General features: G+C 57.7%; 1 protein-coding gene across 3 annotated transcripts; it reads right to left on the bottom strand.

Annotated features, from left to right (window-relative positions):
* LIMK1 (LIM domain kinase 1) lies at positions 1–24,993 on the bottom strand. 3 transcript variants are annotated; one of them, XM_082432339.1, is made up of 16 exons: positions 24,725–24,993; positions 22,891–22,987; positions 16,206–16,344; positions 15,754–15,863; positions 14,055–14,261; positions 9,509–9,614; positions 9,259–9,425; positions 7,974–8,157; positions 7,037–7,123; positions 6,582–6,713; positions 5,226–5,285; positions 4,784–4,849; positions 4,249–4,405; positions 1,829–1,884; positions 1,450–1,607; positions 1–1,372 (listed from the first exon to the last, which is right to left on the bottom strand). In XM_082432339.1, the coding sequence occupies exons 1-16, from the start codon at positions 24,777–24,779 to the stop codon at positions 1,210–1,212; spliced, it is 1,944 nt and encodes a 647-aa protein (XP_082288465.1). In that variant the 5' UTR covers positions 24,780–24,993; the 3' UTR covers positions 1–1,209. The 3 variants fall into 3 exon arrangements, with proteins under 3 accessions (XP_082288465.1, XP_082288466.1, XP_082288467.1); XM_082432340.1 differs by having other exon boundaries at positions 14,055–14,242; positions 24,725–24,767; XM_082432341.1 differs by lacking the exons at positions 1–1,372; positions 1,450–1,607; positions 1,829–1,884 and adding an exon at positions 3,518–3,753.

Genomic DNA, 24,993 nt, shown 5'->3' on the forward strand with positions numbered 1-24,993 from the left:
TCTGGTGGGGAGTACAGAATTTATTTTATTATTCTGAGTCTGGGTTTTGTTCCTTAGACGTCGTGATTCCTGGATGGAGGTGACTGTGTCCCACCTCCCTGAGTCATAGTTCCATGGGCCTGTTTCAATTGCTTTCCAGGTTCAAAGTGCACTGAGAAGGCTTCACAGTCTTAATACTTCCTAGATGCTCAACTGAGGCAAAGTGACAAAATGGCCCCCCCACCCCCGCCCGCCAAAAAAATAAAACCCCAAGCCCCCAGCAGCTGCTGCTGCTGCAGCCGTATGAAAAAATAATACAAACTCTTCTTAAAAAATAGATTACACAGAAAGAACCCAGAGGACAGAGGGGCTTGGGGAAGGGCAGGGGCTGCTCTGGTCACTGGCAGGGACTCTCGGGGAGAGGCCCGGGAGGGGTGCTGAGATGAACTTCAGGGGGCTGGGATGCTGGTGGACACGGCCTCGTCCACTCTGCCCAGCCTCCTTCTGCCGCTCCTCCCAGCAGCTCTGGCCCTGGGACCACGGCTCCCCTCTCCCTCCAGGGACCCTCCCTTCACCCTGAGGCCTGGTACCTGCTTCTCACTAAAGTGGCTTCAATAAAGAAACAAAAAGACCCAAAGCGAGGGAGGGCTGTTGCCCAGCCACGGGGACTTCCCCTCCATAGGAGACGACCTCTCTCTGCTTTGGGGGTTTGGATAATTATCAATACCTGACGCTACCTAGACACCCCCTGGGGGGGTGATGGGCCCCAGACTCCCTGTTTGGCTCCTGGGAATACATGTGACGAGCCACGGTCTGAGGCTGTCTGTCCTCTGGCCCAGCCTTGGAGGAGCTGCAGACGGGCAGAGTGTGCACAGGACAGCCGGGGCAGCGGGTGTGGGATAGGGTACCGGGTATGGGAGGGGGTACAGCTCACTCGGGTCCTCCAGCTCATGCAAGGAGAAGCGTGAGGGGGCGGCCCCACCAAGACAGAGGTAAGGCAGGGCGAGGTGACGGTGTCTGTGCAGCCAGACCAGCTCTGGGGCCGGGGGCAGAGAAAGGGCAGGGGCCACGGCCCACAGGGTAGAAGGCAAGTTAGGGCCTGGCGCTGGGGAGGGGTCTGGGCGTCCGCTGCCCCACTGAGGGTGCCACACCCGGCCACCGCATACAGAGGAATCTGGTGCAGGGTGGATTCTCCCGAGTCGGGGACAGGGGCAGCTGGGCGGGCCGGTCTCAGTCGGGGACCTCGGGGTGGGCAGGCAGTCCACTCTCGCCGCGCCGGTAGGTCTCCCAGAAGCCCCTGTCTAGCTGCTCCAGCTGTGAGCCCAGTGGCAGGTGGCCGGCCAAGTGCATGTGGAGGGTCTCCAGCCACTGCTCCAGCTTCACGAAAGAGGGCCTGGGGAGACAGGCGGGGGGACGGTGGGTTCGGGCTCTGCTGGGGACCACCCCACCCTAAGCCCCCACCCCACTCACCTCTTCTCGGGGTCCAGATCGCAGCAGCGCACAGTAATGGGGAAGAAGCTTGGGGGGCAGTTTGGGGGGCAGTAGCGGTCCAGGAAGCCTCGCACGTTGAGGCCAAAATCCATGGTGCGCGGCAGGTAGTCTGGGTCAGCTTTCACCCGCCCGATGATCTGTCCAGCACGAAGCCCAGCCGTTACCCGGGGCCCCTGGGACTGGGCATCGCCCAGGCGGGTTCGAGGGCAGGTCACACCGGGCCTGGCGCTCCCTGGACCACCACACCCCCCGGGGATGCCGGTTGCTGTGGGTAGCCCCGTTCCCAGAGCCTCCCTGGCCTGGGGCCCCTGCAGACTTCAGCCTGCAGCCTGGGAGCATGAGCCCACCCGGGACCTACCTCACACAGGACGATTCCAAAGGAAAACACATCCACCTTCTCATCGTAGCTGCGGCCTGGATGAAGAGACCACTGTCAGCAGGTGCACGGGGCCAGGGATGCCAGCTGGTGAGGGTGCCGGGCCAGGGACCCGCCCACTGGGGGGATGCCCTGGCCAGCAGGTCAGGACAGGAGGCAGATGCTAGAAACCTCTGTAGGATCAGGCCTTAGGCTCTGACCCTATCCGAGCCCACCCAGTCTGAGCCAACCTGCTGGGGGGCGGTGGATGGGTAAAGGTGAAAGCCCTGGGCAAGGGGTTCCAGGCCCAGCTCGGTCACTAACCACCTATGTGACTCCGGGCAGGTCATGGACCTTGTGGTGACCCCGAAAGATAACTGTGTCAGACCCCTGGAACCTGTGAATGTTATTGGAAAAAGGGTCTTTGAAGTTACGATTAAGTTAAAGATCCTGAGATGAGACAGTCCTGGATTATCCGGAAAGGCCCTAAATGCCATCACAATTGTCCTTATAAGAGAGACTGAAAAGGAAAAGACACAGAGGAGGAGGCAGTCACATGAAGACAGAGGCAGAGATTGGACTGATGTGGCCACAAGTCCAGGAACGCCAGGATCAGAACCAAGTAGCAAGGAATGGATTCTCCCTTAAAATCCCCAGAGGGAGCATGGCTCTACTGGATTTCAGACTTCTGGCTTCCAGAACTACAAGAGAATAAGTGTCTGTTGTTAAGCCACCCAGTTTGTGGTAATTTGTTACAGCAGCCTCAGGGACTGATAAAGACTCTCTGAGCCTCAGTTGCCTCAGCTGTAAAATGGAAACAATACCCTCTCTCTAACGATGTTAAAAATAATCAGGACAGCCACTCTCATTTATTGAATTCTGACTAGCTTACAAACCTTATCTAATTCTCACACTACTCCTTAAAGATAGGGACTATTAACCCCAATTTACAGGTTAAGTTATTGGGGGCTGGGTTATGTTAACTTTGGTCAGAGCTGGCGTTGAGATGACCCTGGCTCTGCGGCCCTGACCCTGTGTTTGCATGTCCCCTGCCTGTGGAGAGGCTTTATAAGCCCCAGTCTGGGCACACATGGGACCACTATGTAACAGGCCTGAAAAAAAAAGAAATGGAGTGGGAGAAAGGGGATCTGTGGGAGGCTGGATGATGGCCCCGGAGATGTCCCCGTCCTAATTCCTGGACCCTGTGAACACGCTGCCTTATATGGGACTTTGCAGGTGTGACTCAGTTAGGGATCTCGAGATGAGATTATCTTGGATTATTCAGCTGAGCCCTATGGGATCACAAAGGTCTTTATGAAAGAGGGTGGAGGGTCAGGGTCAGGGTCAGGGTCAGGGAAGGAGTTGTGACAATGGACACAGATGTCAGAGAGAAGAGGCTACGTTGCTGGCCTTGCTGGAGGAGGGACCAGGAGCCAGGGAATGAGGCAGCCTCTAGAAACTGGAAAAGGAAAGGAAACAGATCCTCTCCCCTTGAGCCTCCAGAAGGAATGCAGCCCTGCTGACACCAGACTTCAGCTCAGTGAGCCTGATACTGGACTCCTGACCTCCAGAACTACAGGATAATTTGTGGGTTTTTTAAAATAAATTTATTTACTTATTTATTTTATTTTTGGCTGCACTGGGTCTTTTTTTTTTTTTTTTAAAGTCATGTTCCTTGCTTTTTAAAAAAAATTTATTTATTTATTTATTTTTGGCTGTGCTGGGTCTCAGTTTCTGTGCGAGGGCTTCCTCCAGCTGCGGCAAGTGGGGTCCACTCTTCATCGGGGTGCGCGGGCCTCTCACTGTCGCGGCCTCTCTTGTTGCGGAGCACAGGCTCCAGACGCGCAGGCTCAGCAATTGTGGCTCACGGGCCTAGTTGTTCCGCGGCATGTGGGATCCTCCCAGACCAGGGCTCGAACCCGTGTCCCCTGCATTGGCAGGCAGACTCTCAACCACTGCGCCACCAGGGAAGCCCTGCACTGGGTCTTTGTTGCTGCGCACAGGCTTTCTCTAGTTGCGGCGAGCGGGGGCTACTCTTCGTTACAGTGCGCGGGCTTCTCATTTACGGTGGCTTCTCTTGCTGCGGAGCATGGGCTCTATAGGCGCGTGGGGTTCCGTAGCTGTGGCTCACGGGCTCAGCAGTTGTGGCGCACGGGCTTAGTTGCTCCGCGGCATGTGGGATCTTCCTGGACCAGGGCTCGAACCCATGTCCCCTGCATTGGCAGGCGGATTCCCAACCACTACGCCACCAGGGAAGCCCTAATTTGTGTTTTTTTAAGCCAAGTGTGTGATGACTGGTTGCAGCAGCACAAGGAAACCAACGACAGGACTCAAAGAGGGGGAGGGCGGGACCTCCGCCTCCTGCAGCTCCGTCTGGGACCGCGGGGCCCTGGGGGATGTGCCAGGCGGGGCTGCCGACTCACCGTGGATCATCTCGGGCGCCATCCAGTAGGGGTTGCCCACCACCGTGTAACGCTTCTTCCGGTCTGGCTTCTTGAGGCTACGCAGGCCCTCGGGCTGCGTCTTCTCGTCCACCATGAGCCGTGCCAGCCCGAAGTCGGCCACCACCACGTTCTTGTTCTGGGTGACCCGGAAGCAGAGCCACACTGAGACACGCCCCTGGCACCACCTGCCCACTCCCTCCTCGGCCTTCTGGGGACAGCCTGTGGTCCCTCCATCACTGCCCCTTAGACGCCGGGCTCCCTGGGCCCACTTTTCCCCCGCTGAAGTACACCCCACCCCCAAAGCTTCTTTCAGGAAGCCTGCCCTGACCACCCCAGTCCACACACCCGGGCCCTCCTCCGGGCCCGCAGCCCCTGGTGCAGCCTGGTGTAGGCTGCGGCCACCCTGTGGGCCGCTCTCTGCGAAGGCCACGCTCACAGCAGACCCCCCGCCCCCACATGTCTAGTGGGGTGGTGGGCGGGGCTCCCGCTGCCCCCTCCCGGCCCGGCCGCTCACCTCACGAACCAGGCAGTTGTGGGAGTTCAGGTCCCGGTGGATGATGTTCATGGAGTGGAGGTAGGCCTGAGGGTGGGGGGCACGGGGGTCAGGGGGCAGCCGTGCTGAGGGCCCCCAGCCCCGCCCTGGTCGCCCCAAGGCTCCCACCTTCCCCCTTCCCACTGGATCCCCTCTGTCCTCTCTCAAAGCTTCCTGTGGCTTCCATTTCTAAACTCCTTGTGAAGTTTAGGTGAGCGCTGGAGAATGTGTTTTGCTTTTCGTTTTTTGCCGCACCGCGTGGCCTGTGGGATCTCACTTCCCCGACCAGGGATGGAACCCGCGCCCCCCCGCAGTGGAAGCGCGGAGTCTTAACCACTGGACCGCCAGGGAAGTCCCGAGAGAATGCTATTTTAAGTGGGGCCGGATCACCCAGCCCACACGCCCCCCGGCAGAGCCTACTCACCATCCCCGAAGCGATGTCCTTGGCAAAGCTCACCCTCTGACTCCACGGGTACTGGCTGTCCTGGAGGTGGGGAGAATGACCAGGCTGAGCCAACGGGGCCACAGTTGCAGGACATTGGGTGAGAGAGAGACAGGAAGGGGCGAGTGTCCTGTAGGGTCCGATGACGCACCCCCAACTCTCTTCTACACCCACAACTGTCCCTTCTTTTTTTTTTTTTTGCCACGTGGCTTGTGGGATCTTAGTTCCCCAACCAGGGATTGAACCTGCGGCCCCGGCAGTGGGAGTGCTGAGTCCTAACCACTGGACTGCCAGGGAAGTCCCTCACAACTGTCCCCTCTAAGGGGTGTGGGTGAATAATTCAAAACAATTTTCTAACAGAACTGGTTCCAAACAGTGACGGGGTGGGAGATACTCTTCTATAGTTCCTGACCCACCTCCTCTGAGAACAAAAACTCTCTCTTCTACAAAATCCCAGTTTTTCGAGTTTTTAAAAAACCTGAACCTGCTTTCATGGACCAGCAGAGACGGGCCTGGCGAGGTCGCCTGCAGAGAGCTGCGGTGAGTCACTCTGGAGAGCAGGGCTCTGGGCTCAAATCATTTGGGGAAACACCCCATTCTCTCCCCCCATCTCCTTAGAGACCTCAAGTGGGAGAGCAAGGACATCAGAGCGTATTAAAGATCCAGGTGCAGCCAGGAAGCCTGCACTGGTGCAGCCCAGCATTTCTAAGTTGCACTGGACCACAGAATCCCTCTGAGAAGTTACACCTGTCCGGAGCCCACAGGGACCACACTCTGGTGACAGCAGGTAATCCAACCTGAGGGACTGAGGACTCAGCGGCGAGGGAAGGGAACAGGGTCTCCGGGTCTGAGGGTGATGCAGGGGTGGGTGAACGTCGGATCCCTGGGCACCGTCAGCATCCCGGGAGAGCTGGAAGCTCCCCTCCAAACGCTTCTTTTTTAGAGGAGGATCGGTAATTTCATCCAAGCTCCTACAGCAAGTTCTGAATTTTATACATCATGACAAAAAGTGACTTGGTTTTGCTTAGAAGCAAAACAAAGACCCTCTGGGAGAGGTAACCTATGGCAGGTGCGCGGGGTTAACCTGACAGCCTGTGCGTCCCCTCAGCGAAGCTGCCACCCTTCTCTGGGCCCCAGCTTCCCCCCCACCTTAGATGGAGTCAGTTGCTCCCTTATTCGATTCAGAATCAGGGTCTGGAGGGCCTTTGAGACCAGAGGCCGATCCCCAGTGAAGAGCCTGGGAGGAGACTGGGACCCACAGGGGAGCCGCGGGGCCCAGGGTCCTAGGGCAGGAGCGGCTGGGACGGGTCTCAGGCGGGGGCTCTGCCCGGCACTCACCATGCCCTTGATGAGGCCCCGGAGCGTGCCACCCTTGATGTACTCGGTGATGAAATTGAGCCTCTTGTCCTTGTAGAGCACCCCGATGAACTTGAGCACGTGGGGGTGCTCCAGGCATCGCATGACCTTCACCTGGTGGGGTGCAAACAGGCTGGGCCCCTGTCTCCTTCTCCCCGTTTCCCACCAGAGGCCACCACGACAGTGCCAAAGATGGAGAAGCCTTCAAGCCCCCGGGGTCACACCTGCCGGCTGCCGTGCTCTTTGCTTGGGCTGCTCCCACCCCCAGGGACGTCCTTGCCCCTCTCGCCCTCCTGGCAGATAGTTTCTCTTCTTCCAACGTGGGCTTGGGCGTCACATCCTCCCGGAGCCCTTTGCCACCCACCGCCTCTCAATGGCGAAGGGTGGGGCAGGTCCTAGGAGTCTGGTGCAGAGGGCGCAGCAGGCCCCTCACCCACCTCCTTGAGGAACGTCCGCTGGGTCTCCTCATCGAAGCGGATCAGCTCCTTCATCACCATCACCTCGCCTGTCTCCCGGTGTGTCACCTGCATGGGGACGCCCAGGGGTTGAGACTCAGCACAGGCACATGCTCTGCTCTAGGCCCGCCCTGTAGGAGGCCCATCCCCACCCCAGGCAGATGGACAGACGGCTTCAAGCTCTTCGCAGACTTTTCATGGGATGCTCCCAGCCCCCGAGGGGGTGGGACTTAAGTCCTTTACAGGTGAGGAAACTGAGGCTCAAGAAGGTTTCCTACCAGGGCCCACGGTCACCCAGGTGGCAGGAAGGGGGGTGGCCAGGGCTTGGGTCCAGGACCGCCTGACCCAGAGGCCAGCTCTCTTTCCTCTGCTCTGCTGGGCTGTCTCCTGGAAGTCAGATGGTAGCTCTACCAGAGATTCTGACCAGGGACAGGGGCTGGGGCCTGTCTGCACACGTGGGCAACCTGGCTGATGCCTTTTGTATAACTCTGAACCTTCCAGTCTGGTCATAGCCAGGTGACATCAGAGCCAGGGAAGGGCTCGTGTCTTGCTGGGGGAGAGTGTGAAGGCGGTGAGAAGCCCAGAGGCCAGGAGGGGGCTGGCACTGGGCTCAGTAAGGGGGCCTGGGGGAGGGAGCCTTCAGGGTCAGTCCGGGCTGCCCTCCCATCCCCCACCCCGAGGAGCCACTTTCGGACAACCTCCTCCTCGCGGTCTATCTATAATAAGTCCCCTCCCCCTACCTAGCTCAGGGAGGCCCTGGTGGAGGAGAGCTCTGGCCAGCAAGTCTGGAAGCCAGATACCCTTCCACTGGGGCTTCCTGGGGACACTGGCGGGAGGAGGGTGGAGGACCAACGGGTCACACACAGACTGCCCCCCTGCTCCCACCCACGGCCCCATCCCTGCCTGGCGTGCCCTGTACCTTGATGGCCTGGCCGAAGCAGCCCTTGCCCAGCACCTCCCCGTGGATGAGGTCCGAAGGCCGGAAGATGCGGTGCGGCCGGCAGACCACACGGAGGGACTCGGAGCGACCCAGGTCCTTGTGCTGGGAGGCCGGGGAGCCCAGCGAGCCGGCGCCCGGGGACCTGTCGATGCTGCAGCTCCTCCTGGGGGGACACACCCAGTGCCTGCTGCCACCAGGTGGGCACCTGGACGAGGCCCCCTTGGGGGGAGGCCAGGTCTTGGCCCTGCCCCCTTCCCCCTGCCTGCCATGCCCCATCGATGCCAGTCTATGTACAGTCACCTGTACAGCCAGAAAGGGCGGCACAGGACAGCTCTCCTGGGACAGTCATAAGGCTCTTGCCCCATCCTGATGCCAGTACCCAGTGCCCTGTCTGGCTTGGACTTCCTGTTAAGGTAGGAATGTTTGCCCTTGGCCTTCTCTGCCTGGTGACCCTGGATCAGACGCTTTGTCTCCCAGCATTTGAGTCCCAGGCCTTGGAGTGCAGAGGCAGACTACCTGCCCAGGGTGCCCACAGGTGGCCTTGCAGGGTGGCCTGAGCTCCAGACAAATGCAGGGGAGGAGGAAACACATGCCTTCAATATCACTGTTTCTTAGCGTAAAGGCTGTCATCCCACGTGTCCCCCTCAAAGCCTTGACCAGGAGTCCTGAGCAGACCCCCGCAGTGAGTGGCACGAGGACCAGGCTGCCTCTGGGCTTCTTCCTGGGGCAGCCCCCCCCACCTCCCTTTAAGAGGGTACAGGGCACTTGGCCCCTCTGGCCTGGACCACCACAACAGTCCCCCAGCTGTCTCTGGTCCTGGGCACCTCCCCGCAAAGGGGACCAGAGTGGTCTCTGTGAAACACATCACTGTGCTGCAACACCCTTCGGTGGCGCCCCGGGATGGGCAAAGCCCAAAAACGCCATCCACGAGCTTCTGCCTCAGAGCCCACCACTCCCCAACACATCCGATGCCCCAGCATCCTGAGCTGCTGGCCAGCTGCTCCTCGAAGCCAGGGCGCTGGCCCACCCTGGAAGCGCTCTGTCATCCCCAGCTGGGGGTGCTGCTTTCCCCGTTTGCCCCTTCGCATTCTCCTTCCTCTTTCTAGCCCCCTGCACCCCTTGCCGGCCTCCGTCTTTTTGCAGGGCTGACTCCCCCATCAGACTGTGAGCTACCAGAGGGTAGGGACCAGGTCCCATCCCCCCTGAGGCCCAGCGTCAGTGAAAGTACCAAGATACAGTACATCAAGGTGCAGGGCTGACTTACAGGACAGGCTTCTGCCGGCCGGAGCTGCCCGCCTCCCCGCTGGGAGTGTGAACCGGGGAGACCAGGGGGCTGGACTCAGGCCCCAGCCCGTGGCTCAGTGTGTCATGGGGGTCATGCTCAAGAGTCAGCTGGAGCAGGCGGCTGGTTTCCTGGATCAGCAGATCAATCTGGGGAGAGCAGGAGTGTGGACAGGTGAGTCTCCCAGCTCTCAGGGGAGCAGCACCTCCAACCGCAGACCCAGGACCCATACCTCGTCCAAGGGCACATTCCGGATGGGCGTGCCATTGATTTCCAGGATCCGGTCTCCAACGTGGATGGAATTCTTCACATCCGGGCTCATGCAGCCCGGGTCCACTCTGTGGGCACAGAGCGGTGGTCAGACCCCTGCTCACCCCGCTAGGAAACCAAGGCCAAGGGGATCAGATCAGGAGCGTTGGGGGCAAACCATTCTATCTTGTGTGATCGGCAGGTGGCAACTGGCGGGAACACCGAATTCTGGTTTGGTGGGAAGAGTTCTATACTAATTACAATGCTTGCCGTGGGTGTGAAACTGGAGAAAAGTGGCATGCCCCCCAGGTATTTGCCCCCCTGTACTAGATGCTCGGGGGCTCCTGTTCAACAGAGCGTTGTCTCTGCCATGGAGGACAGACCTCTCCTTCTACCTGGCTGGTACGTGTGGGGCAGACAAGTGTCAAAGAGTCCTAAGAGGGTCTGGACCCACTGCTTCCTACCTGACCCCCAAACTTGCCCTGCAAGATGAAGCTAAGGCTCCCACTCCTCTGGGATCGGCGGGAAGGAGCGAGCAGCCTGGGCTGAGCCACAGCTGCAGGGTGGAGATGGGGCTGGTGCCCTGGATCATTTGGCCATAAACTAACTCACAGAATGGCCAACTTGCCAAATTTACTTGCTTCTTTTAACTCCTTGGTGTTAACTATCTGATTGTCATTTTGTCTTCATAAAAGCTTTCCAAGAATGGTCACTTTGTCTCTGCCCTGAGATGGGGAAGGGCTGGGGGAGGGTGGGCAGGACAGAAAGGAGACTGAGAGCTTTAAGAAAAACAGATTGCTAGCAATTTTTCAGTTATCGAAAGTATATTCTCACATGGGGGAGAAGTGCTTCCTTACACAGGGAAGTCAGGTAATAAATACAGCAGGAAGAACACAGTTAGAAAATCACCATTTTGTAGCCATCACAGAATTATCTGTGGATGCTACAGTCAGTGAAAGGCTGTTGGGAACAGGATATTTACAGACTCATATCTCACAGATGACTCAAACTGGTTACACTGCCAAGGGGAAAAAAATCCTTTACAGCAGAGACAGTGGACTGCACTTTAACCAAATAATCGAAGTTGACATCCCCAAGAAAGGGAGCACTTCACTGGCATCCTGTGTCTACCAGTAAGATGCACAGAGAAGGACACAGCATCAGTTACCTGGTTAAAATGCATGACTTAAACCTAAGGAAGAGGAACCCTCCGTCAAACCCAAATGGAGGGGCATGCTCCTTAACTGACTTGCACTCTTCACAAATGTCAAGGTCATAAAGGACAATGAAAAGTTGAGGAACTGGCACAGATTAAAAGAGATTGAAGAGACATGAGGATTCAATGCAATGTGTGATCCTGGATTGGATCTTGGATCAAGGGGGAAACTGCCATAAAGGACAGTGTTGAAACAACTGGCAAATTTGAATGTGGATTGTATACTGAATAAAAGTATCAATGTTAAATTTCCTAAATATCATAATTACACTACAAGATACAATGGATAATTATGTAAGGGAATGCCCTTGTTTTTAGGAGAAGGTCTGAAGTATGTGGGGGGAGGATGGGTCAATGGTGCCTACAACCTCCACTCAAATGATTTAGTAAAAAACAGCAATATGTACAGGTACGTGTGTGTATATACAAATAAGTATATATATGTATATACACACAAATATATACACAGAGGGAGAGACACACATACCTCAAGTGTGGCAGAAAGTTAAAATTGGTGAACTTAGGTAAAAGGTGTATAGGTATTCAATATACTTATTATTTTAGTAATTTTTCTGTAAATTTGAAATTTTCAGGATTAAAAAAGTTAAAAAATAGTGAATATATTTTCATGCATAAAGACTTCTTATGGATATAGCCTTAAAAATATATTCCTTAGGGAATTCCCTGGTGGTCCAGTGGTTAGGACTTGGTGCTTTCACTGCTGTGGCCCGGGTTCGATCCCTGGTCGGGGAACTAAGATGCCACAAGCTGCACGGCATGGCCAAAGGGGGGAAAAGAAGCAGGAAAGAATGCTCACCCAGTGAGGGAGGCAGGGAGGAGGTGCCATGAACCCTCTACTCCTAAAATTCTGCCTGGCTGTCAGGGGCCAGGTGGTCTGGGAGTTTCCCCATCTCTCTCACCGATCTGTCTGCTCACTTGTGTATGGAAGGCAGCTGCTGGCCTGGCTGATGCTCAAGTTGGGGGTGGAGATGCGGAGTCAAGCCCAGCCTCCTCCTCCTCCCCCAGTACCATCTTCACTTCTCACCAGTGCTTAGGCATGGGGCCTGGTACCTGGCAGGTATGTGAGAAACGTTCACTGAATCCAAAGAAAGCTGGCACGTGGCTCCCACACCCAGACATGGGGAACGTTTAAAACTATTTCTCAAGGGTCCAAGAAGGCCCAGGAGAAATCTTAGAAGGCTCCAAGGTATCTGACTTCCTCGTCGTTCAGACAGAGACCCCAAAGCCCCGAGAGGACAAGGGAACTTGCTCAACGTCTCACAGCATGTTATCAACTGCGTCAGCCCCTTAACCTTCATTTCTTCTTACATCTCGGACCTTTTCTACAACCTTTAGAATTTTCTTTAGGGATGATCTGCTAGTATCAAATCCCATTTTGTCTGCCTTAACATATTTTTATTTCACCTTCATACTTGAAGGATATTTTCATCAAGTATAGAATTCTAGGTTTATGGTTCTTGTTTGCTGAGTGCATTGAATATATCATTTCACTATTTCTGGCTTTCATTGTTTCTGTTGAGAAATCAGCTGTCAGCCTGTTCTTTTTTTGCAGGAAATTTTTTTTTAAAATAAATTTATTTATTTATTTTTGGCTGCGTTGGGTCTTCGTTGCTGCTGCGCGCAGGCTTTCTCTCTACTGCGGTGAGTCGGGGCTACTCTTCGTTGCAGTGCGCAGGCTTCTCACTGCAGTGGCGTCTCTTGTTGTGGAGCATGCGCTCTAGGCGCAAGAGCTTCAGTAGTTGTGGCACACGGGCTCAGTAGTTGTGGCTCGTGGGCTCTACAGCACAGGCTCAGTAGTTGTGGCACACAGATTTAGTTGCTCCTCGGCATGTGGGATCCTCCCAGACCGGGGCTCGAACCCATGTCCCCTACATTGGCAGGTGGATTCTTAACCACTGAGCCACCAGGGAAGTCCTCCCTATGGCTACTTTTAAAGTCTTTTCTTTTGCCTTTGGTGTAGTAGTTTCACCAGGTGGGGTAATCCATGGGTGAATTTCTTTTTAGTTTTCCTGTTTGGGATTTACTGGGTTTGAGTCTGTGGATTGGTATCTTTTATCAGCTCTGGGAAGTTCTCAGCCATCGTATCTTCACATACTGCCTCTCTCTCATTCTCTCTTCTCCTGTGATTCTAGATGGATGATTAGATCTGCTCACTCTGTCCTCCGTACGTCTTAACCTCTCTTTCCCTATTTTCACCTTGTTGTGTTTCTGCTTCTCTCTTCAGCTGTTTAAAACCCTCCTCTACTGCTAAACCCATCTTTCACTTCTAGGGGTTCTATTTGGTTCTTTTCCAAATTCATTTGCTCTTTACTCACTTTTTCCAAGGATCTCTTATTTATTAAAACAGATGGAGCATAATTATTTTATATTGTTTCTGATAATCCCACTATCTGCAGGTTTTGTAGGTCTGCTTCTGCCACCTGTTGTTTCTGCTGGTTCTTGCTCACAGTGCCTTGTTCTCTGTGATTTTTGACTGAACCGCTCACCTTCCTTGGGACGCTTATCTCGAGAAATTCTGTGAAGCCTGGAGGTGGGTTCCTCCAGAAAGGATCTGCATCTGATTCTGTCAGAGCCTAGGGACATTACCCCTAGTGGAGAAGAAGTACTTTAAACTTTTACAATTTTGCCTGGAGGTTTTCTGAACCACCCAGGCATGTGAACTTGGTTGGCAAATCCAAGTGTATGAATTCTCAGGGGAGATTCCTTCTCCCCTTCCATTTAGGTTCAAAACAGTTTATTTTCTAGTTCTGGGAGTTGGTTGCCCGGGGCGGCGGGGGGGCGCTGGTGGATGGTATGGTTTATTTCTTGTTCTTCCTCACCCTGAGAGCCCTTTGGGGGTTGCAGCTTTATGGGGTGGGGAGGCGTTCTCTTATTAGACTCACTTTCCTTGAGCAAGTCAGGTCTTTGAGAGGCTCAGCCATGAGAAGACTCGAAAACTGAAGCTTAATTCACCCAATTTAGATTTGCCCTTAAGGCATGGCTGCCTTCCGTGCTCTGCTGACACCCCTGGGCTCCTTCCTTCACTTATTCCTGACCTGGTTACTTCTCTTTCTTGTTGGGTCATGCAGGGATTAAAGAAAACATTTAAAATATTTTATCTAACATTTGTTCTGTTTTTTTGGAGGAATGATTGGACCAGGCATCTGGTATACCAGGTTGTCAGAGCTGGGTTCCATCTGGGCCCATGTGCTCACCCATTCTCAGGGCCCCCCTGCCCCAGAGTCGGCCACCCACCTAGAGCATCCGTGCCCACAGCTGCACCAGCTGCAGTCTCAGCAGGCCAGCCACTCACCCCTGGACGCGGACGGTGTGGGAGTGCTCTGTGCTGCAGCCTGGCGGGCCGTGAGGGGGGTCGATGGAGACCGAGAGGCCACGTTTGCCATGAGCTGAGGCTGGGATGGATACGAGGGTGACTGTGTGGGGCAGGTGGGAGCTGGGGGAATCAGGCAGGATCTGCTCAATGACGGGGGTCACCACAGTCTGGTAGTAGCAGTGTCCGCTGCAAGAGCCACAGGCGGTGGGGACCCAAAGAGCGGGAAGAAAAGCGCGTCAGGGCAGTCACCGGCATCACCCCCACCCCGATCCCTCAGCCCCGGGCTCTCTTCTCCTCCCACCCTCCCCTTACTGCTCCCCAAGGGAAGAGGAAGATCTTGGCTGCCTGATGGGCTGGGAGCAGGAACTGGGCATGCTCAGCCCAGCCTTGCCCCTCTCCGGGGCTCATTCTGGGTTGTCTATGCTCCGTCAGCTGGCCAAGATGAGGCCTGGGGATAAATCCAGTTCAGCAGGAAGTCATTAAGAGTCCATTTGGGATCCTCAAAAGTCATGCTGCCCTCAAATCCAGCTTTATCAGTGTTGCCATAATAAAGAATTTGTCTGGTCTTTGTCCCTGGCTCCTGGGAAAGAGGCTCTAAATCCTTGGAACAGGAGTATCTTCCTTTTTCTTGAGCCCTTCAAGCCACACTTGAGCTAATGTTAATGAGATGACTCAGGCAGCGGGGAGGGTGGTGCTGGTCACCAGAAAGACTGACCACGTGATGAGAGGGCTGCGGCTCTGACCCAGCCTGACCTCGAGGAGACTGAGTTCAATCCCGTGCCCAGTGATTCAATCAATTATGCTACATAATGAAACCCCAATAAAAACTCTGGTGATGCCAGGGAGGACGGGTCACACGTCTTGATTCCACGGGTGGAATGCATGGAAGCTGTGCATTCGAGACCCTCCCGGACCTCGCCCTTTGTGTCTCTTCATCTGGCTGGTCCTGATTTGTAGCCTTTAGTAAAAAACTATAATTGTGAGTATAGTGCTCTCTTGAGCTCTGAGTCATTGAGCGAAGTATCAAAGCTGAGAGAGTTGTGGGAATCTCTGACTTTGCAGCCAATCGGTCAGAAATGCGAGCGGCCTGGGGACCCCCAAACTTGTGGCTGGTGTCTGAAGTCAGGGCGGTCTTGCTGGGGACAGGTCCTGAGCTCACAGGGTTGGTGCTAACTCTGAGGGTTGGTGCCAGAACTGCACAGCAGTGATGTCAGTAAGAAAGCTGATGTCTGTGGGACTTCCCTGGTGGTCCAGTGGTTGAGAATAAGCCTTCCAAGGCAGGGGATGTGGGTTCAATCCCTGGTCGGGGAACTAAGATCCCACATGCCGCAGGGCAACTAAGCCCGTGCACTGCAACTACTGAGCCTGCGCGCCGCAACTAGAGAGCCCGTGCGCCACAACTAGAGAGAAGCCCGCGCGCCACAACAAAAGATCCCGCGTGCCGCAACTAAGACCTGACGCAGCCAAAATATTAGATAAATATTAAAAAAAAAAAAAAAGAAGAGAAAAGAAAGCTGATGTCTGAGGCTTTCTCCATCTGATTGCTGTGTCTTATTTCCCAGTGGTTTCTACACTGTCACTATGACCGCCCCCCCACATGGAAAGGGGAAGGGCCCCGGCGTGGGACACGTGTGACACGGGTGGGCACGCCAGGCGCAGGGAGGGGCGGGGCACTCACCAGTACAGCTTGGAGTGCTCCACCAGAGTGTAGGTGTCTCCGTCGCCGATGAAGGTCCCACACGTGAGGCAGATGAAGCATTCGGGGTGGTATTTCAGCTCCCCGGCCACCTGGAAGGGGAGTTGGGGGGGGCGAGGACGAGCCACCTCAGCAGCCCCTTCAGCCCCCATAGCTCCTCCCCTCGGCCTCCTCTCAGAAGGGCAGCCCCAAACCAACTTCGGGGCAGACAGAGTTGCCTCCGTAATAGGGGGCTGAGGGATACAGACAGAGAAACAGGCTCAGGAGGCACAGAGGAATCAGAGAACTAGTGAAAAGAAGAACAAGAGAGGTGATGGGAGAGAGATCCGGAGCAGGGAAACCTGTGAAAACACACACGCGCGCGCGCGCACACGCACACACACACACACACACGCAGGTGAGGTGAGGTGTGTGCGTGGGGGAGGGGCGCTTACCATGACCAGCCCCTTGGTGATGTGCTCTGAACACCCGTGGCAAGACTCGCCATAGCGGGCCCAGTAGTCCTTCTGGCAGAAGAGCTGCCCATCCTTCTCGTAGTACTGGTGTGAAAGGGAGGCACTGCATTCGCAACACCTGGGTGGAAGGGGAGCTGGGGCTCAGAGGGGCCCACCCCTCCCGCACACCTGGGCCCTTCCGGTCTACAGGCAGCGCTAGACAAAGGTGCGCCCTCTGGACGGAAGCAGCCTGTGCTGGGGCACCGGGCTTGGCAAGTGGAGCCGGGGATGGATTCAGCGCCCACCCCCGCCCCCTCTGCCGTGGTCCCTCAGCCAGGAGCCTTGGTACTATGTGCAGCCTGAACAACCACCCTCAGCGGTTCTGCACCCAGGGTGTCTGGCCCACTTGCTAGACCTGGGCTGAGAGGTGCTCCTCATCTGAGCCCCCTGTCCCTTGTCGTGCAAGGAAGATGGCCAGCGAGGGCGGGCAAGTTACTCTCAGTCACCCACCAGTCAGGCCCAGGGAGGGCTGGAACCTGGGAGCCCAGGACTCAGGTTGGGGCGGGGGGGGCGGGGCTGGAACAAACTGTGAGCCCCACTCTTCCAGTCTAGTCTGCTTCCTCTCCCTCCCCCTCCCCCCACCCCCAGCAAAGTGGAGGCAGCTCTGGCGCTGATGTAGATGGTGGTGACCTTTCGGCGCTGTGAAGACCTACTAAGTGCTGGCACCTTCCCATTTTCTTGCTTAATAAATTTACTAATCCTCACAGGCCACCATGAGGCAGGCATGGCTATCCTCATTTTAGAGATGAGGCAGATGAACTTCAGAGGGTCTTCCCTGCCCAAGGTCACAGAGATGGGCACCATAGGCCCCATGAAGATACACCCAGTTCCACCAAGATACAAGGCAGGAGTTCAGCTCAGTATAGACCAGTCAGTCAGTTAAGAGAGGGGATCTCCCGGTTTCCTAGGCTCCAGCCAGCCCCACGGGTGCTGCCAGTCACAAGAACGGGGTTCAGCATAGGTAGCAGGAAGGCATGGCTGGTGGGGCCCCTGAAGGGCAGATGGGGAGAAATGATGTACAGGCTTCTTTCTAGGTGCCACCCCCCAGGCCAGGAGCTAGACCTACATGCCTGACGTCTTTCCCCTCAAGCGTCCTGGTCGGGTGGGGACCAGCAGCTCAGCTAAGCCAGGGTAATAAGCAAATGCAAAAATGTGGGACCCCCAGTGACCGACACCCCCCTCCGCCCCGGGCACGAGCCCCACTGGGTTCTGCAGAGCCTGACCCAGGGTCCTGGCATGCATAGGTATGTCTGGGCTGCAGTACACACTGCGCAGAGAACGGCTAGGGGACCCGTCCAGCTCTGTTGCTGTTTGGGTGCTCCGGGTGATGTACCAAGGTCACATAGGGATAGGAGGGCCCAGGCCCAGAGCTCATGGCTCAGTAGGGGAACAAACCAGGAGACAGGAGGGCAGGAAAGACTGGGGCTGGGTCAGAGAGCACTGTGCTCCAGGCAGCCGGGAAAGCCTCCGCTCTACCGTAGCCTGCACAGGGCAGCACTCACTCACTGCACTCACTGACTGCTCCTGAACTAGGGAACTGGGGAGGGGGAGGGGGGAGGAGGAGGGGGAGGAGGGAGGAGGGGGAAGGGGGAGGAGGGAGGGGGAGGAGGGGAGGAGGGAGGAGGGGAGGAGGGAGGGGGAGGAGGGAGCGCACAGCAGCAAGAGTGCTGCTGGGACACTGTCCCTTTAAGAGGATCCAGCCAGTTCCCCATTGTCTGGTAGCCTGAGGGGAGGGGCTGAGGACCACAGCTTGGGGCTTTGGGCAGGGGGCGGGCAGAGGAACACAAAATGCCCGGGTTTTGAAGCCAGGAAGGCGGGGTCTGATGAGCTCTCTCAATGGGGTGGAGACTGGGGAGGGAAAGCCTCTGGAGGCAGCGCTGGGATGCGGGAGGCTGCAGCGGAAGCAGCGGCTGGACGGGAGCCATGACGTCATCTGTTGCCCCCGCAGCCCTTCCTGCCCCCACAATCGCTGCGACTGCAGTGGGTGGGCATCTTACCACGGGGCGGGCGACAAGGCAAGGAAGGCACCGAGCCAGGAGGGCGGACACCCGGGGACGGGGAGGTCCCCAGCGCAGCCCCCAGGGGGCTCTAACCTAGCAGGAAGGGGCGCAGGAGAGCAGGCTCCGCAAAGAGGCGGGGCGCAGGCAGCGCATGGTGACCTTGGGGAGATTCCCCACTCCCTGTGTGGATCGGTGATTCACTTCGCCCTTCCGCTGACCAGAGCCACCAGACACGAAGCGTGTCACAGGAGTGTCACCGCAGGAGTCTCCCCCACAGCCCCAGGCCGCAGGAAGTGGCCCCCTTCCCCACCTCTGTGGGCGGGTCAGTCGGGGCTCTGGAGCGGCCGCCTTCCTCCAGGGGAGAGAATGCTCTTCTGCCTGCAAACTCCTAGTCCTTCCCACGCACAAACATTCATCACTGTAGCAGCCCTGGAAGACCCCACGTTGCTTCACTCAAGCTCTGTGAGTGCAGTCAGCTCCCTGATAACCACTTCCCTGAAGCCTGCTCAGATGCGCCCATGGCCCCCCATGCAGCCTGCACCCCCAGCCTCTGCCATTAACCTGCCGGCTCCCTGAGGTCCCAGGCCAGGCACCTACAAACGCTGGTCCCCGAAGAGAACAGAAGTGCTTCCTGCCAGACTGGCTCACTCTGTGCACTCAACCAGGAGCAGTTCCCACCCCCAGCGTCCTCAGAACTGCTCCAGGGTGCCCTGGCTCAGCCTCCATCTCAGATAGGGGATCTAGCCCAGGCTCACATAGTGGTTTGGTGGCTGGTGCCTGGAGCCTCAGTGGACCTCTGCCGAAGGAAGGCACGCAGGAGCCCCTGACCCTGTGCATCCCCTCACCCCTCAGGCCCGCATCTGGCCAGGAGCCAGAGGAGGCAGGTGGGGCAGGACATGCCTGGCTCTTGGGGTGCCCCCCAATGCCCCTGCCCCTACAAAGGGTGTCAAGAGAGTAATACCAGGTACAGTGTAACCCTCTCCCAGAGCAGGCGAAGGCAGAGCCAGGCTTGGGCAGGAGAGAAGGGCACTGTGGGGCTGGAAGGGGGCATGAACAGGCCGGGCTGGGAAGCAGTGGCAACCCCTACAGCGACAGGTCCTTCCCTCCCAGGGGTGCCCTCTACCCAGAGCCACATCCCTGGACACCAAGGGTGAAAAAGAGCAGCTGGGGGACCAGCCTCAAGGGAGACCTGTACCAGAAGGGCCAGGAGCCTCAGCGGTGGCCTGCTTCCCCTCGACAGGCGGCCAACAGAGACCAAGGAGTTTCAGTTCTCCTGCCCCACTGCCCGGCCTCAGGTGGGTCTGTCCCACCGTGGCCTCCAGCCCCAGCCCTCACACCAGGGGCCCTGCCCGAGGCCTGGGACAGGTGGGGAGGGGGCTTTCCACTTACTTAGCCCGTCGGAGGAAGCGGCATCTTCTCAGGTTCGAGGCCAGCATCCTTTGCTGCTACCTATCGCAGGGGGGCCCCAGAGGCCTACGGGGAGTGCAGGGGTGGGCCGGACAGGCTGCTTCCCCATCCTACTCCAGGCACTCAGGATTGGAGGCTGCAGAGGGAGGGGCCAGCGTGGCCACACGGCAGGGGAGGAGGATGCAGTGATGTGGGTGCAAGAGGACTTGGTCTTAGCTCACAACAGGAAGCAGCTGAAGGGCCTACTGCCTGGGCTCTGGTGCGGGCGGAGAAGCTTGGCCGGCACCGTGTCCTCAGCCCTGCACACCCGAGAAAGGCACCCTCCGTGCCCCCCGGCCTCTGCTGTGACAAAGGCACTGGAGACTCTCTGGGGACAGGGAGCAGCTGCTGCTTCTGGTGCTGCCCCCGAGGGAACAGAGCTTGACTTCCACGGACAGTCCATCCTCCTTGCCTGAAAGTCCCCCAAAGAGGGGGGCATCCCAGCCCAGGCTCCAGTCCCCAGTGCCAGCTGTGCACTCAGCCCTCCTCATCCAGGGTCAGCCCAACCAGCCTCCAGGGAGATGTTACCCAAGTTACGGCAGCCCCAGGGCTCCTGCGCTGCAGGCTTCTGGGAAGGGACCTCCCAGAGGCAGCAGCTGGGAAAAGGGAAGCCTGGACCCTCCTGGGCCTGGCCACGACCTTCCAGGAGGCTGGAACAGAGAAAGGGGCTGGCTCTGCCGTGACAATGACACCTAGTGCTAATGCCAGAGGCATTCTGTGGGCCCACAGCAACTCTCCCGCTGCAAGGCTCTCGGAGCCCAGGGGCGGGTAGCAGCCCCGCTTCACGGCACTGAGATGCTTCCAGGGGCCCAGCAAGCAGCGACTCCTCTCTGAGCTGCTTTCCTGACTGTCATGGGAGTGAGGACACTGTTGGCCTCAACCAGATTTGGGGGCTGTTGGGAGAACCACACGCCGCAGGGCCAGAAACACTGTGTAAGTCGTGGAACCAGGTGGAAGCCATGGCTCTTACTGCCTGTGGGCCCTCCCTCACTGTGGGAGCCTTCCCTGTGTCCCCACCGCACCAGGGCCAAACCCAACGTGCCCCCTCCCTACCGCCCCCTCCTGGGGCCTCAGCCCTCTGCTGGTTAACAGGGCAGGGACCCTCCCAAAGCTAGGCTCCACGCATCCTGTCCCACTGCTGCCCTTCTGTGGCTTCTGTGGCTGCACGCCTGGCCCTCCCCCATGTCTCCCAAGGCTCTACCTCCCTCCCCACCCCATGCACCGGGGCCCCCAGAGTTCTTCCCTGGATTTCTCTCGGCCTCTTCTCAAATCCCATCCCCCAGCACTGAGTGGGCTGTTCTCTCTGGCCGTCCCACCTCTGACCGGTCCCAGATCACCTCGGCCAGCTCTCGCGAGGGCACTGCCACCCTGGCTAGCCTACTGCACCTCCACCTCAACAAGGACAGGGCACAACTCCTCACCAACCTGGCCCCCAGCTCCACCAGGGCCAACAGACCACTGGCCTCCTCTGCACCCGGGGTGAAAAACCAGACCGCTGTAGATTCTGCCCCTGCCACTCACCAGCCCCCTGCTCCACCCCACAGCCCCTGACTTCTTCAGCTCTGCAGTGACTTGGAGTGAGACAGACATAGGTTCGAGTCCCAGCTCTGGCTGTTGCAACTTTCAGCAAGTTACTTGATTTCTCCGAGCCTCCATTTCTCACGTGGAAATCGAGCAAATAATGGCACCTCCTACGGTTATGGTGAAGGTTTAATGAAATGACATTACAAGAGTCACCAATGAATAGTGGCTAATATGACTAATCCTTGCCAAATATCGTCCCTTCTAGATCTGAAACTCTCTCCTCTCTTAATCAGTGTCCTATGTCAGGTCTTATGAGCACAGAGCCCCGAACTATTGACAGTCCCTTCCCTGCCATGTTACCACCATCTGCCCACTGGGATGGCATTTTTCAATAGCACTTCTGCCCACATCCCTCCCCTGCTTTCTGACACTCTCTGCTGGCTCCCTACTGCCCTCAGAAGCTCCTTATCTTGGCACTCAGGGCCCTTCACTGAATCGATCCTAACTTTGCCTCCTCATCATGTCCCTCGACTCGCTCTGTTCCAACCAGATGAGCTGATCCCAGGCCTTCAACGGTTTGCACTGTCCCACCTCCCTGTCTCTGCCTGTTCAGAGGCCCTTTCCTCCCTGAAGGCCTCCTTCTGAACACCTGATTGGGAACCCCAGGACACGGAGCCCGCCTCTCTTCTGGGCTCCCCAGCCAGTGTGGGTGCTGTGTGTTCATTTCGCTCACTGGCTGTGTATCTTTGGTCAAGAGAATTAACCTCTGTGTTCCAATTCATGGAGACAACACACATCCAACCATAAAAAGTCCTTAAAACAGTGCCTGGCCCTTCCTAAATTGTAGAAAATGTTAGACATTATTTTTATAAAAGAAAAAAAAATCCTTGTCGGAGCCTCCCACTGCCTAAATTAAACCCCTTCGGCCGGTGGTTGATGCCCTGACCCCAGCTGGGCCTCGCCACTTTACCTTCCCTCCTTTTTGGTGCTTTCCTGCCTGAACTCTGTTGTTCACTGACTGGGCCAGGCCCCGTCACCATTCTACCCTTTGCACCTGCTGGGCTCTCTGTCTGGAATTGCTTCCTACCACACTTCTCCATGTGGGAAATCTCACGTCCCCAGCTCTGGCCCTACAGAGCTATTTAAGGCTACCCCCTGCCCCTGCTTCTCAGGATGGTGCTCCTGGATTGCTGGGCCACCTCTGGGTCCCCATGTGCTCCACCACAGCTCTGATCCTACTCTCCTACACTTGGGAGTTGGTGTCCGGAGGGAAGGGACTGGTCTTACTGGATATGCATCTTCCAAACTAGCCCGGGGCCCAAAGGAGGCCCAGCTCCTCCCAAGGCCTCTCTCTGGAGCACCAGCACCCAGAAGGCAGGGGCGCACTGCCCTCCACTCCTCCCCCACCAAGGTGCCAACAGGCCTTGGTATTACGAGCATAAACGCAAGTCTCGCCTTTTCTCTCCTTTTCTGTCTAGAATGACAAAAAAGAAAGGCCTCCAGGGATCTTCTAGTCCAAATGCTTCATTTTACAGATGGGGAAACTGAAGCCAAGGACTTGCTGGAAGTCACAACCAGAGATGGCACCAGGAGGAATCGCCACGTCTCTGGCAGGCCTTGCTTAGGGCATCCGAGCTCAGGCCAGCGTGCCCTACCTGAAGCAGTCTGAGTGCCAGTCAGCATTCAGGGCCTGGAGGTACTGGCCATCATAGATCCTCTGGCCGCAGCTTGCACACACGGGCAACTCGCTTCCTGCAGGGGTGAAAAGGGCGTTAGGAACCATTCTCAGGAGATGCAGTTTGCTGCAGGCCTGGCCTGGCCTGGCCTGGCCTGGCCTGGCCTGCCCTGCCCCAACTCCACATGCACCTCCACAAATCCTCCCGTACACACGCAGCGCCCAGGCTGAGCAGTCACTGTACAGAGCAGGAGAGAGAATGCAGGTCTGAGAGTCTTGCTGAGACCACAGCTGAACTACCAAGCTCCTCTGGGCCTCAGTTTCTCTCTCTGTAAACTGAGGAGGAGGAGCAGATGTCCGCCAACCCCCAGCAATGGCATCCTTCAACTAAGGGTCTGGCACGGTAAATGCGGAGAAAGAAAGCAGCACGATTTAGAAATAAGGCAGTGGCTGACATTCTTGTCACAGCCCCCCTTCCTCTCCTGCCTGCCCAATCCCTTCAAAGGGCAGGGACTGGACAGGGCTAGGTTGGTGCGTCCTGTACTGAAGCCCCCTGGAAGGCTTGGCTATGCCGTGGCCTAACAAGGGGCCAGGGCCGTAGGGCTGGGCTCCCAGACACCTGCTCCAGGGAGGCCTGACACCTCTTCAAGCCGGCCACTAGGCATGCTTAGTCATCCTTGGGGCCTGACACCCTTGGAGCTGGGTGGGCCCTGGAAGATCTCCCAGCCTGCCCCTTCCCATTGTACAGATGGGGAGACTGAGCCCTGGAGAAGGTAAGGCTTGCTGGGTCACCAGCCAGGCTCCAAGGCCACAGTCTGCCCCTCCATGAGGACCCAGGGACCTAGGAGCTACCGTAAGGTGGGCCCCTGCTCCAAGTGGGCCTTCAAGGGGGAGGGTTGGCAGTAGCCCCAGGGGAGCGCAGGGCTGGAGAAGCTGGCATAATAGGACTTTTGTTGAACCTGGTGGACCTATGAGATGGCTCAGATGAGGAAACCCAGGAAAGGAGATCCCAGGGAGGGAATCTTGGGGTCTTCATAACCCTAACTGTCCTGCAAACCCAAGCCTTGGGCCCCAGTAGGGGGAAGGGGCAGAAGAGGAGGCTAGGATGAGAGTCATCTTCCCAGCCAAGACTGATGGCAAGCACTGGGTTTGGTGCAGGGAGAGGGGGTGGGGGCCCCAGAATACATCCAAAGGTTCCCCAGAGGCGCATCTCTGCTCTGTCCATCCTGCCCCCAAGCTCCCAACCACCAGCACCACGGGCCAACTATGCGGCCCTCAACTGTACAAACGGGGAAACTGAGGCCCAGCAGGCAGCACCTGGCTCAAGGTCACGGAGCCGGCCAAACGCTGGGCTGCGAGTCAGGGCTGAGGCTTTCCCAGCGACTCTTTCTTCCAAGGCCAGTTAGAGACGGGATAAGGGGTGGCCTAGGGCGAGCCCCGGGTGGACACAGCACGCGGATGGAGGCCAGGGCTGGAAGGGCTGTGCCTGGGATTCCTCCTGGGTGGTCGTCTGTCGGGGGACGGGAGAAGGCGGGGATGAAAGGGAGGAGGGGCCCTCCGACTGCGGGAGGGCAGCCCACCGGGGCCGAGGAGGGGGAAACAGGGTGGGAGCTTTTCAGGGAGGGGCCTGCGGGGCTTCGGAAGGACGAGCTCATCCCGGAGGACACAGGGGCGCGGCCTCGCGGCAGACCCAGCCTCCGCGGCGGCCAGGCCCGGCCCCCACCCGTGCCCCCCGCTTCCCCGTCTCCCCGAGCGCGGCGCCCCCACCCGCCCGGCCCCTGGGTCGGCGCCCCGCCGACCCGCACCCCGCGCACCTTCCTCTCCCATACGTTCTTCCCTCCAGGTGCAACAAAGTAGCGTCAACCTCATGCACTCGGCGGGGGGCGGGGCCCGGCGGGGCTGGGGCTGGGGGCGGCCCGGGCCCCGCACGCTCGCCCGCAGTCGCCGCCGCCGCCGCTGGCCCGGGAGGCGGGGGCGGAGAGCGCGGGCCGGGCCGGGATGGGCTCGGGGCTCGGGGCTCGCGGCGGCACCGCCGCCGCCTCTCAGACACCGGCTCCGGCACCGGCTCCGCGCCGCGGCGGCC

This window comes from Balaenoptera physalus (assembly GCF_965194825.1).
Source record: "Balaenoptera physalus genome assembly, chromosome: 16".
Classification (NCBI taxonomy): Eukaryota; Metazoa; Chordata; class Mammalia; order Artiodactyla; family Balaenopteridae; genus Balaenoptera; species Balaenoptera physalus.